The sequence below is a fragment of the Lingula anatina genome, chromosome 1, assembly GCF_051362555.1.
Source record: "Lingula anatina isolate TDL-2025a chromosome 1, LinAna3.0, whole genome shotgun sequence".
Taxonomy (NCBI): Eukaryota; Metazoa; Brachiopoda; class Lingulata; order Lingulida; family Lingulidae; genus Lingula; species Lingula anatina.
The window spans coordinates 9056559-9070282 of NC_141767.1; the positions used below are offsets into that span (position 1 = coordinate 9056559).

The 13724-nt window shown below is 36.4% G+C and overlaps 2 protein-coding genes and 1 long non-coding RNA gene across 3 annotated transcripts; 1 reads left to right on the forward strand and 2 right to left on the reverse strand.

The window, feature by feature from the left end:
* Window positions 1–1980: 1980 nt before the first annotated feature.
* On the reverse strand, window positions 1981–9069 carry LOC106151861 (neuronal acetylcholine receptor subunit alpha-7). Its single transcript, XM_013525285.2, has 6 exons — window positions 8908–9069; window positions 8273–8444; window positions 7749–7858; window positions 7396–7485; window positions 3881–4110; window positions 1981–2553 (listed from the first exon to the last, which is right to left on the reverse strand). The coding sequence occupies exons 1-6, from the start codon at window positions 8994–8996 to the stop codon at window positions 2465–2467; spliced, it is 780 nt and encodes a 259-aa protein (XP_013380739.2). The 5' UTR covers window positions 8997–9069; the 3' UTR covers window positions 1981–2464.
* On the forward strand, window positions 4528–6086 carry LOC147763957 (uncharacterized). The gene is made up of 2 exons (XR_015332216.1): window positions 4528–4611; window positions 5526–6086. It is a non-coding gene; the product is annotated as an uncharacterized LOC147763957 (long non-coding RNA).
* Window positions 9070–9996: 927 nt separating the features above from the next.
* LOC106151867 (acetylcholine receptor subunit alpha-like 1) lies at window positions 9997–12789 on the reverse strand. Its single transcript, XM_013525293.2, has 5 exons — window positions 12624–12789; window positions 12030–12192; window positions 11614–11723; window positions 10912–10998; window positions 9997–10641 (listed from the first exon to the last, which is right to left on the reverse strand). The coding sequence occupies exons 1-5, from the start codon at window positions 12689–12691 to the stop codon at window positions 10365–10367; spliced, it is 705 nt and encodes a 234-aa protein (XP_013380747.2). The 5' UTR covers window positions 12692–12789; the 3' UTR covers window positions 9997–10364.
* Between the last annotated feature and the right edge of the window lie 935 nt (window positions 12790–13724).

The window sequence follows — 13724 nt, forward strand, 5'->3', positions numbered from 1 at the left end:
GGGTAACTTGTCAACTTGTCAGGTCAGATTACATTTATTTCGTGTCTGCAGAATTAGTGAAAATGAGAAACTGAATAAATTGCTGGAATTGCCCTTCCAAAAACGAGTCGAATCTTGAACCGAACATTCAACTTTTGAGAATTGAGAACAGTATTTCTGAGTCTCGCCTGGCAGACAAATCTTCATTAACCACGGAATTGACTACCTCGACATCTGCTAAAAAACGATAACATAGATTTTTGCCTGGGAGTTTCATTCTAGCCCGGAAATAAGCTAAATATTTGGTATTAGGTTTAGTTCACAACTGTGAGCATAACATATCGAGTTCCTTTCCCCCCAGTTTCATTGATTTTAAATAAAGTATATCATACAAGAAGCAAGACAGATGTAGGCTAACAGCAAAGTCGGTTGCACTAAAAAGACCACAATCAGAGCAGCCCTAGGAAAAAAGTTTCTCTTGTTTGGCAACAGAAAGAAAGGTCTCACGGGCCAACAGACATTTCAGCGAATTTTTTCCGGCATTATGACTTTTTTGTGGCCTTTCTGCCTTTACCTAGATGCCAAATCTCTATAAATAACTTTCGGTAGGTTATAGCACCTTCTAGAAACGAAGATAAACAAGTAGATTTTGATGGTCTCTACATGTTGTGATTACACCGTAAAGATTTGAAGCAAAACTGATCTCGGTAGAGGTCAGCATCAAATTTACTCTCCTTTAAAGACTTCGTGTCTGGACATAGTATTGAAGGGAGCAAAAAATGACAACTTGGGCAATAGTAAAAGCTACATTTTGTTTTTTGATAGGATAATAAATCCAACTTCGCTATTTGAATGTGATTGAAGCTACCTGACCCCGGAGGGGATTGTTCTAATAAAGGGTATTAGAATGCACAATCGATTCTGTTTTCTTCATAATATTTTTTTAATTTCCGCAAAAGTTAAAGAGGAAGCGTTATCGAATGTTTCTGATTTGCATATTGGGTTTATTTTTGTACCCCTGGGCACAACGTTTACAAGAGCTGTGCACCCACCGAGTAGGTTAAGTTTAAACTAGATGGCAGGGAAATCCCTATTTTTGCTACACGTGTGAAACAAAATCCTCTGTTAATCTTGAGAGAGAGAGAGAGAGAGAGAGAGAGAGAGAGAGAGAGAGTCTTCCCGAGCCCCACAAGCCAATTTTCCCAGGGAAGTCTGAAGGCCCACTGTGTGCTCCTGAAATAGATACCACTTTGGACCAGGGTGCTTTATCTGTTTGCATAAATTTCTCTCCAACTAAAATCAAATTCTGTACATCGAGACATTAAACTCTTTCTGGTATGTTAATTAATCAATGCAACTAATGAAGAACTAATTAACTGACCTTTGCTGAAAAACCCAATTGCTGTTGCTGTTCCATTTGCAGCTGTGTGAACATCCCGCCGCAATCGCTTCATCTCAGCCACCGCATCTTCCCAGCAAACCACTGGTCTTGTAACAGAGGCGTCCTTGACATCTTCTGGTATTTAAAACGTGCGTATAACACCTCTAAGGCACTTAAGTAAAATATCAGCCTTTTAAACCGTTTTCAACACGTCTTGATGTAAAGACCACGCAAGGCAGACGTTCTTCAAACGTTCTCAAACATTTGTATCATATCTGGAAAACTTGGTGTGACAACAACCGAGGCCAATTGAACTTTTGATTACCAACCGATCATAGATAAAATCTGCTCATGTTTCTGGGAAAATTGATCAGGTCTTTTTGTTCTGGACATCTTATTAAAAACGCAGTTGCAACTCAAAAAAAAAAAAAAAAAAAAAAAAAAAAAAAAAAAAAAACATGGTAACCCGTCGACCTCAAAATGTATTTTAATCTTTCACATGTTGTAGGTTTGGGAATAATGGGATACACATCGGGCCTATCTTGAACCCTAAGATAATGGAAAAGCGCCAGTTTAATACACCACATTACAATAATACTGTTCCACCAATCAATAACACATTTCTCCAAAATATGACATTTTTTATTCCACCATATATATACTCAAAATTTGAAAACTCATTTCCTACTAGTAATCGTTTGCGGATCCAGGATTCTGATAGGGGGTAGGGGGTCACAAAGCAAATATACCATAATATGTAGGGCACGTGAATGGAAAATTGATTGGTTTTGGAAGAGATGAATCATAGCTGAACAGATGGCTAGTAGCATCAACTTACAACATAAAAAAAACGTGAAGGGTTAGTATGACTGTTTAGGGGGTAACAAAATGAAGCCAATGAGAGATCGGACTTCAGCATAAAATACAGATCTAACATATTTCTCTTGTCTAATATTAATATCATATTAAAAAATTAATGCTATCTCAACTGCCCTTGCATGGCGGCGATGCAAGTTATTGACGCATCTCCATTTTGGCACCACTTGAGATCGGTTTACATATAAGAAACAGGCACTTCGAATGAATTCCTTAATATAATGGTTGCTATTGCTGAGAAGCTAAAGCTAGTGCTACTAGAATCCATAGCTGCCACGTGATGATGTGAGACGCTCCTAAGCTTACGGGTCCAGCGTCTGAAATTGAGAGAAAATATTATGCATTATGACTGTTGTGTATATGTCCTATAGCTATCGATATCAAGTTCTTGAAATAGCAAGCGGTCGGTATACTTAGGAAGAAAAATATACAGAGAGAAAGGTCACAATGTATTTTGTAATAGGTCCAACTCGCAGCCCACTAAATAACGCTTTTAAAATAAGCATGACACCCAAAAACCAATTTTTCGTATCTCATGCAAATGTTTATGTTCAGAATTTATAATTAATCAAAAACTTTCTCGTGTTTTTGTCTTGTATTGCAAACAATATATTTCGTAAATTGCCTTTTGTATCTGCACAAAGTAAAGAAGACAATGTTTTGTTGTAACATATCAGTAATAAACACGGTAATGTATCCTTTTAAAATAATTTTTCTATTATAAAATATTTCATTTCACACCCAAACCTAATACACAGGTGCATTTCACATGCTGAAAAATCCAAAGAGTAAAATTGAATGAATACAGTTGTATTCAATTTTAAAGCATATGTGTGTATAGAATAAAAATCCACGACTGATAATTGTCTTTATTCCGGGTCATTTGATTAAAAATTTTATATCGCGTTCCGATATATGTTGTATAGTCATTCAGTTAAGGTAAGTTATAGTTATACATAACGTAAGGAAGTTTTATAAATATTTAAACTGTAACTCGAGGGGCTTTGCGTCATGTTTAATACTATGTAACGTATGTTCCCCAGAAAAATTGTCAGAAAGTTTCATCTTACCCAAGTACTTGGTGCAATAGGAAACGGGGATTTTTGTTGCTGACTGAAAATTTATATTGATTCCATGATAGTTTGGTATTTCTGATACAATATTTGGACCACGAATGGAAAATAGTTTATTTAATGCTTATTTTACTGTCGGTAGGGTGTATTTTCATCGTTTTTTTAACATTCAGTGACAAGCAAACTCAAGTCGCTTAAAAACAATTAACAAAAACAACTGCTCTATACAGAAGATTATCATAATTTTTACAATGTTATACTTGTAGGAGAACAAAACCAATGATGACTGAATTTTCAAAGTGAGTAAATCGTTCACAGCTGCATTTGAGACAGTAACGTATGTTCCTTTTGTGGGGCTAGACGATGAATTGTTTTTTATTATTCATGGTACCAGGAGAGTGAAACTCTGATACAAGTTGTGGGACCTTAAATAATCAAGCACAGTTTGGAATCTATGCACTAAATATTTTAAAGAGCATGCCTATGACCTCATTTGCACCTCTATATTGGGTTTGGGTGTTCAGAGAAAAGCCTATCTTAACAAATGTCTTTAATTCGTATCTCGACTTACCTGCTGAACGATCCCTGCTTAGCTTGAGTGTGTAGGTTATGTCAGGGATAGTTTTATTAGCGTTACGCACCGTCGTGGCGTTCAGCAATTTCCACTCCATATCAGCGCTATATTCGGTCAGGTCGAGGTCGTCCCCTACCAAGTCCAGCTGGTCGCCGGGATAAACCCAGGACGCGAACTTCAGCTTACACTCGTGAACCTCGTCATTAAGATCTGTGGCGCAGCTAGCTCTGAAATTTGCATCGTCATCATCATCATCATAATAATAATAAAAATAGATAAATAGATATAAAAACAGATAAAGAATAAACAAAAAATCGAAAGAAATAATGATTTTAATTAAAATTAATAAATAAATAAGAGAAAAGGTGCCACGATATGCAGTGATAAGCTGCACTTAGACGAGACACTATAATAATAAACGATACAGCCGGGGAGCCACTGGCCCATATGACCGTTATTTTCCCGGGGCCGTAGCGATAGTCCGAAGGTTCAATAGTCCGAAGGTTCATTGGTCCGAAGGTTCACTATAGAACCTTCGGACCAATGAACCCTTGATTAAAAAATCGATGAAAATGTTACCACTTTTCGGACCAATGAACCTTCGGACCAATGAACCTTCGGACTATCGAGACGCCCCCATTTTCCCAATTATTAGATAGTAGCCTCGTTTTTAAATAGGCCCGCTTCGCCTTGAGAAAATATGGCGGGAATCAGAGGCATAGAATAGGGTAAGATTAAAAGGTGATTATAGAATGACTGTAGAGGTGTATTTAAAAAGACTTGGCAGAACGATATATTATATGCTTAAGTTATATTGTATACACCAAAAGAATGTTGACATATGTATTTTACAGAGTTTTCACTGATTTTAGATGCCAGCACCAAAATGGCGTCAGACAAAACTCCGACGTAAACACGCTTTTTTGAATAGAGACAAATGCAGCTGAACAAGTATTTTCTTTTTCTGTTCACATTTTTAGATAGCTAAATTATCATTTTTGCACATATGAAAATTTTGGAATCCGGAGAAACCTCTGTCTTATAGATTTTGAGCATTTCCAACAAGGTGTATATTGAGCGTAAAGATCATTGGGTCAATGGTAGCTAGCAGCTTCGTTGGTTTCGTCATTATTGAATGAATGTCATTGTAAGATATTTATGCCGTTTTTGTTAGACATGGGCTTAAAAAAGCAGAAAAAGGTGATTTTGAGTTGGCAGTGTGCAGATACTTGCTGTCACACGCTGACTGACGCGCGAGCGCACACGCGCGTCGCCATCTCATTCTTTCTCTGCCATACACAAGTACGCATATACTTGCACAAACATATGATTTTTAAGTTTGTGAACTATGAAAGAACAATCAATAAATGTTTCAATACTGATTGAATTTGAGTCTAGATTACCCTCAGTAATACTATTCAACTATAATTGCTACCTGTTTTGCTATTACAAAGGTTGTTTATATATTTTAATATATTATTATATATAATATATATAATAAATATATTTAAACATCTATTTTAGTTTATGTGAGTGTGTGTGATAAGAAAACCACTAGAAAACAACTTTTTTATGTACCTTTTAAATACTAGTAAATGGGATAAATGGATTTATTCACATTTCTATATGTATATTTCATTAGGCTTGAACAACATGTCTGGGGCCAGGATGAATCCTTTTGCCATACCTTGATCTGCAATCCTCATGAGTCATGACAGATAGAAGTTGTCCCAGACACCCATCATTTCTGATGCTGTGTGACATAGAGCACCACCTCAACTTATGGCATACTTTAAAGGGATTACATATTTTTCTTGACTGTAGCTGTTGCTAATATTATCTGTATACTAGTAGATAATCAGTAAAATCAAGAATATGCATTCATGGTGTAATGTACATGTAGTTTGTCATTGGCAATTGGACAAAACTTAACTTAGAAATAAAACAATTGAGTAAAATCAAATGCAAAGATGGATTGGAATATGACTTGGTAGCAAAAAAAAAAGCTAACCTTGTGAAAATTAATAAAATTATATCATATGTTAAAATTTAAGAATTGCCCTTTCAAAAGGAATCTGTCTGTTCATTGGCTTAACAATTATGAATTGCAATGTAAATTTGCACTGATTCATTATGAGTAGTGAAAATTATAATCATTACAATGCATGTAGTAAATTTAAAAACAATAAAAATTGATATTTTCTGTGATTGTATTGCAGATGATATACAAGTAGCTTGAATGTTAAAATAATAAAAGCAAAAATAATTAATGAAATATAATACTGGTTCTTCATTTGTTGTTAAATTTTATGTATTGATGAAAAAATTGATATGGTGCATGCAAGTTGGTAATATAGTATTCTCTAATACAAAAAAAACTAATAGCATTGAAAAAAGAACAACCAGTAAAATCTGAGTGATAGTCGGGCCATTCCAGCATATTCTGTTTTTTTTTTTTGTTTTTTTTTTTTGTTTTTTTGCCTCTTCTTCCCAGCACCAGACTATAATATATTCGATAATCAAATCTGCACATTTTCAATACGTACGTGTTTGTGTGTGCAATAAAGGAAAAGGCCAAAACGAGACTGGGTTACTAAAGAATATAAGAACTCGAAACGAGGCTGATGTACGGATATTGCGAGAGCAATTTTTTGACGGCACTCGAGTGTGGTTTGAATCGAGACACTTTCAGCTGAACAAATGCCCCTTGACATGCTTACTATAGCAAAAAGCTGAATAAATTCCTCACATTTTTTCGTAAATTCTAAAATCCAGAGAGACCTCTATAAGTACAAACATCGGCGTTAAAGTTGGACTTGCGTAATTGCTTTCACAAATTTTTAATTTCAAACTCACTTTTTTACACAAAAGCGACTTTGGATCAACTCAAGGCGCATCTCAGCTTATTTGAAATTTATTTTTAAAAATGTGAATATAAATAATGATGCATTTGGTATCTTAATAGCTGAGATATTTCACCCTTTTTGATACCCTCTAAATACTCGAAATTTTGGTCAATTCAAAATAAACTTCCGGTTTCTCTAAAGTCCCCCTAGCGGCAGCTCAGTGGCTCCCGGGCTGATAATCTGTCTGGATCGGTCTTAACCGGCTTAATTGTCTGTCACGCCTACCGAATCTGCTAGGGTAAAGATAATTACCACCCTTAACAGCTTTACTTAGCTTGACGGAAATTTTAGTAAGACTCCCCAGGGAGATAGGTCGATCCAAATATCTGTGGGAATGGTCCCTGAGACTCGAGTTTGGAAACGCCAAATCCGTTTATAAGGTCTGTATAAAAATCCCGCATACTCTTCTGACACTGGCTTGCAACAGTGGTCACTCGGATCAGTAACTAAGTTATCGATCGTCCCAGCAGTAGGGTAGTAAGCACTGATATGGTACTCTTTACCGGACGACCTTCTAGCTGTTCTAACAGTTACAAAATCTGTTTTCTAACAGCTGGAGGGGCCTCTGTTAAAGTGTACTGATACCGAAAGAAAAAAATCACTTACGTGTATTTCTTAGACGGAACATATATAACCTCGCCATTGTTGGCCAGTCGAACATTTGTATTGGTCGTGATATCTTCCGTAGGTGCAGCTCTGAGGTTTAAAAGAAATAAAGAAAACAAATTTGGGACGTCATTTTAAGTATAAAGATGAAATATGTGTATCATTACATCACGATAATCTTGACAGGTGGGGAAAAGACATCAAACAACGCCGCCATGCTGTTACAGAGTATACTCATCAGCGGCAAACACTAGGAAACATCTACAGCAACGGAATGTTCTCTTGATTAAATGGCGAAAAGCTAACATACGTCTTGCTTATGGAGAAACGGTGCCAAGTTAAGTATCACTCACGCGTTCATCAGCTGAATATCCGGCACCCATATTTGAGAGGCCGCCACGGCAATCCTGCTTACGTCATTGAAAGAGGCTGGAGTCCATTGAAGATTGTCAGCTTTCCACATCTGAAATGAAAAAAGATACTTCGGCTCAATTAGCAATTTGATAAATTAGATTTTAGCTAGAGGTATGTGAGTATCCTGACTGAGATGACATAATGAATTGTGTTGATGCTAAAATTGCACTGTTCAATTCTTGATATAACCAAGCAGTTGATACAAAGCCTTGACATAACTAGTTTTTTTTTTTTTTTTTTTTTTTGCATCAATTAGTAAAATGGCGGATTTTATAAACCACACCTGAAATGAGGCCTGCGATAGCTGAAAATGACCCAAATTGTACCATATTTTCATTTTTCGCATGGTGAGAAGTGGAGAAATTCTCTTTATGTACATGCAATTAGTGTTTGCAGTTTATAGAGTTCTCCAATATATTATGAACACATCAATTTATACAAAAAAAGGGAAAAAATCAACTACCATTGTTTGCCATGCTACAAAGGAAATGTACTGTCTTTTCACGTCGAAATCCAGGATCTTTATCAGTTTTAAACTCAGTGTAACTTGAAGTGGAGCCTCCGGGTTTTCCGATGGGATGACACCCTTAGAATAACCTCGGGACAGGAACAGCGAGACTTTGAGTCTTGCCTCACTGAAACATAGAACAATGGAGCTATGAAATATAGTAGGTCCTATACTTTATTCCCCATGGTGGTCAACGGTTCGTGTGGTTTTTCCATCGACTTCTCAGCATTAAATGCCAACAGAAAGAGCAAAACAATAATACGTTGATTTATAGGTGGTGACCAGCCTTGGAATTTTTTCTTAAGCCGTGCATTACGATACATATATATTTAGTAGATCTAAAAACATTGCGAGAAAGCAATATATCTGATACTACTTGTGTGTATATAACTGATTACTGACTGATATTACCCAATGATAGCACACTAGCTCGAAAAGGTTATTGCACATCATCTCCCGAGATCGATTAGATTAAGGCGTACGGTATCGTCTACTTTCTGGACAAAATATGCTCTTGTTTCATCAAAACCTTGCTGTTTAAGAATGTTCAAAAAGTGTTGCAGCTCCTGTGTGAAAGAATAAATACTCACTCTGCTCCTTGAGCAAGGACGAGCGCCCATACTGTCATGCAATGGATAAAGAGCAGATTTAGCAGCATAGTGGTTCCCCAGGTCGCCATCTTGCGAGATCAATTCTACGCTAATGAGAAAGGGGCGGTATACGCATGGCATGCAATTTATGGGTTGAGTTCGGAATATATATATATTGGTTGTGGAATTTGGAAACACATTTGGAAAGGATGCTAAGCTACAAGTTGAATATCAGGACATTCTTTTCAATGCAGTGAGGTTTTGTAATATGCGTTAAACTAGGTTTATTTACACTGGCCGAGTATTTGTGAAATGCGCCGTTTCCGTTCTTTCTTTCTTTTTTTTTTTTTTTTTTAGACATTGATTTACACTCTTCCAGCTGTTTTTTATTATAAACAGAAGATAATAAGGTTTTGCTGTTGCCTCTTGTAGAAGCTGTTTAGGCATCTTAGAAGGTCTATATCATGCTTACACCTATATTCAAAATAAACAATACCTTTACCCTTCACTTGCTTGTTAGGGTAGACTATTTTATATATTGGGCAGAAAAGATGTTATTTTTATCAACTTAGAAACTTTGGTCTCGACTACGCAAGCTGTAAAATGTTCTCTGTACTTTGCCAACACAACTCGAAATGAAAATGAGAATGAGACCAATCAGCGCTCATTATCGTTTCTCTTCTCTCTTTCTCTCTCTCTCTATGTATGTATGTATGTATGTATGTATGTATGTATGTATAATAAGAAAATGGACCTTAGGTTTACATTTAACATGACATACACCGTGTTTTTGCATGGTCAAATAAAATGTACTACGTGTTTGGTCTCTGCAAACTGCTGATGCAATTTGGTTAGTCTAGTTGTTATTTAACCAAACATTATTAAATAAGTTCATTTTATCAGGGAAAATACAGACCTCGACCAACAATTTCAGAGGGTTTAGCAGGCCTTGGTTGAGCATTACATTTGCAATATTCCTTTTATTAAATCAGTCCCTCTACAGCGTCAAACTATTACTCTCGATATATGAAGTATAATGAAAAAAAATCATATAAACTGTCGCTTATTGACCTAACGTTGATAACTGAATGCACTACGCAGAACTTTTTATTGCGTAAGATGTACGACGATTATCATTACTAGGCTTTCCTTTATATTCCAACTGCTAGGGTATAAACCTTGTCGTCAACCATTTTACCCACGCGTCTATTATCGTCAAGTAATGACTTTCATAAAAAACCACTGCAGTATTTAATGTATTTCTAGAAGAGATTTATAGCAGTGTTGAATACACGCCTATAAACGAGCGAGACCCACCTTTCAATACAAAGCTTTGCTAACCACATTAGAGCAGTGATTTTCATTATGTTACTGTCAATATTTTCCTCGAGTATTTAAGAAATAGACTCTTTAGTTTTTTCAGTCAAGTAATCTTTTTGGCTGTGGCAAAAAAGTTATTATTTTTCGTCTTTGACACGAAGATTGAGAGTATACTGGACATCGACATAAGGTTCCGGGCAACAGGCATAGTACTTTACTACCCGCGTTGCGTTGGCGCTGATCAGGTCCAGGAAGTGACTTTCCACGTAGTCAGTAGTGTCCACGTAAGGGAAGGTTTGGTTTTTGTCCATGTCGTCCAGCACAAGGTCAAGCTCATCGCCACTGTATATCCAGGACCCGAATTTTAGATTGCATTGGTGGACAGTGGAGGAAGATGCAGCATCACAAATAGCACTTAAATTGGAAGAAGAAATGTTTGGCTTAATATCTGCCCGAGCTTATCAAACTAATAAAATAGCCATAGACTTGAAGTGTAAAACACAATAAAGCACCAATTATTATGACTGTACATTATCATGAGAAACTAACTTCATGAAATTCTGTCAAAATGAATTTTGAGATTTATACTGTAGGGCCTATACATATATTAGTAGAATCAATCTATACTACAAAATGTTCCATTAAATTCCACTTGCTACAGTTCTGAACTACTATTCTCAATACCTGTATATTTTGCTGGACTTGTAAACCACGTGTCCATCATGTGAAACCGTGGCAAGAGCATTCACTACATCTCTTGTTGGAGCCATTCTAAAAAAGAAATCGGGGATCACAGATTCGATGGCAGATTTATTTTGCAAGTAAAAATAAAAAACAAAATAAACAGAACTTGCCATGATTCAAACGTCAGAAGATAGAAAATGTGATTTTCAAGCTATGAATTCCGAGGCACGGAATAAAAAACCTAGCTATTTGGAAGTTTTTGTGGGCCATGAAAAGAGAGGATATAAAAAGTGATAGCATCATGTCAGATGAAGTATAAGCTGATATACATCTTCATTTGTCTGAATTATTGTTAACATTTCAAATAAAAGAATGCTCGCGAAACAATAATAAATGAAAATAAAAAGAGATGTGCTTTCGTGCTACTACAGTATGACATAAATTGTACTATAACTGTCTTTCACAAAGCCTACAAATGTCAAACACATCTTAAAATATAATCTTTTACCATTCAAAGGGCAAAACGAATCCTCCAAGATACCTCCTGTCGTTCTTTATACTCCTATAAACTTACAGAGAAAATCATTGGGAGGAAAATGAATTACTGTAGCAAGCACTCTGTGCAAGATCTATGTGTCTCACATAGATCAGGGAATTATATCGGATATAATTCCCTGCATAGATGCAGCATCAAACACTCACGCGTTGTACAGTACGATGTCTGGTAACCATAACTTGTCTGCGTTCACATAAATTGTATCGGCATTTTTGTAAGATGGTGGATACCACTGTAATCTGTAGTCAATCCAGGTCTGAATAAATAAATAAATTGATTAATAAATAAATGCAGTCAATAAGAATAACAGCAGCATTTTGAATTCCATGCACTGTATAATCTAAGGACATAGGCGACTGCATACTTGTGAGCCTCATGAAATAATGAAGAAAAACTTTAGCCCGAAGACTCATCAAACTTTGGTGTGAGCTATATGAGCCCTATCTGTTTGAAAAGCCAGCAATACACTAGATTCAACTGGTTCTATATATAAATTTATTGATTGCTTGGATTGGTCTTGGGAAATAATTAAAAGGATTGCTTTAGTTTAAAAGAAACATACCAATTTTAACACCGCGTTTATTTTAAGTGCCCCCTTCTTAGGATCAAAATCGATGCTGCGGAGACCCAGACTCAGTGTAACCTCAGCCGGCTCTGTTGCAGTCTTTGAGGGACGGACATCCTTGAAGTAGTCTTGAAGTAAATCTGCATAAAGGGAAGTTATACTGAAAAGAAAGGAAAAATTATAAAACCTGTATATGCCCGTGAAAGTGTGATTTTCCGAGCAGTAAACGAGTCAAACAAATAAAATAGTTACTGTCATATGAGAAATCTTAGGTGGTGGAAGAGAAAGATGCCGTTACAAGTCTGCTGTTGGAAAAGAGATTTCATTCCTAGCCTGTCAAAAAATGAAGAAATTATCAAAAAGGCAATTGGCATTTCCCTAACACATTACACGTACTCGGTACCTCATAGTAACGTTCAAGTATTTGAACTTCGCATTGTATATACACTGCAGTATGTAGCTTGGTTTGTGAATAAGTGAAGGATTTTGAAGCCAACTCCAGACTTGCATTGCACGGACATTGCGTTCCATGCGTTTATATCGAGCCACATAAAACAAACTACTAGTGAACTATAGAGTAAAACTACTTACTCTCCACCTTGCACTACTACTGCCGCAACTGCACTCCAGGAGACGAAACACCACAGCCATGCCGCCATTTTGAAGCAATATCCATATACTGTATTCAGGGATCAGATGGTTGTTTATTTTACAGTTTGACTAACGAAATTATTAATCAAATTAAAACAAAAGACAGACGAATTTTCAGTTCTTGCAGTGGACGTTATTTTAATTAACACTGCATACTTATTAATTACCTATTCATAACGCAATATGAATTTGCCATTTTGATACGGCCCCTACTGGAAACGAAAACACCTGTTTATTTTTCGTCTGCAGACCTACTAACCGGCTATTAACAACACCCCGATCCGACGCTACCTCTGAAACCGCCTTGCGCTCATTAGATCTTGAACCTTTAGGGAGTTAAGAATAATGATATGATATTTTGAAAGCAGACTGAAACTGTTTTTGCCAGCTCTTTAGACACGCCTTTTATTAGCATTATAAGCTCAATCTTAATTGGCGACATGGTAGGAAGCCTAAACCATACATTTTGCTTCGACTGGTTTTCTTGGTGTGTTCAGTGAATATATATAGATAGATAGATAAAATTAAAACTGGCAGATTCGGCTTTGTATTAAAGAGGGGAAGAACTCATGTGTAGGCGTGAGCATAACACGGAAATTAAAATAAATGGTGTTATAACAACTAAACGACGTTTGCTCTTCAGAATATCCTAAATATCCCATGCAAAATGTTTTGTACTGCTGTACGCTACCTGCTAGAGAATACGATAAAGGAACTCCACAGTAAAGTTAACAATGGGTTTATTCTACAACATGAACTAAGGTTCAGTTCAGTTCAATCCCACTCGGACTTGCAGGCTATTAACTGTACTTGTTGAACGAAAAGCGCTTTCTCTGAGAAATCTAAAAGTGCATCCATCCATGAACCCAATACTACCAGTATTTTCGTTAAACCAAAACGATACAACTTGGCTTACTTTCTTTCCTTGAGAACTACCTTTCAAGAGAACTCCTGTTGACAGATCCCAAGGCAGCAACACGTTTTTCGCACTCAGTAATTGAAGTTTCGGCCTTTTTTTTTATACAGACACCTTTATTTGTA

Coding starts and splice junctions, on each gene's coding strand:
- LOC106151861 (XM_013525285.2), bottom strand. CDS start 8,996: ATGGCGACCTGGGGAACCACTATGCTGCTAAATCTGCTCTTTATCCAT. Junction 8,445..8,907: donor GTCCTTGCTCAAGGAGCAGA/GTGAGTATTTAT, acceptor TCTATGTTTCAG/TGAGGCAAGACTCAAAGTCT. Junction 7,486..7,748: donor GATATTCAGCTGATGAACGC/GTGAGTGATACT, acceptor TTTAAACCTCAG/AGCTGCACCTACGGAAGATA.
- LOC106151867 (XM_013525293.2), bottom strand. CDS start 12,691: ATGGCGGCATGGCTGTGGTGTTTCGTCTCCTGGAGTGCAGTTGCGGCA. Junction 12,193..12,623: donor GTAGTAGTGCAAGGTGGAGA/GTAAGTAGTTTT, acceptor CTTTCTTTTCAG/TATAACTTCCCTTTATGCAG. Junction 11,724..12,029: donor TAAACGCGGTGTTAAAATTG/GTATGTTTCTTT, acceptor TTATTTATTCAG/ACCTGGATTGACTACAGATT.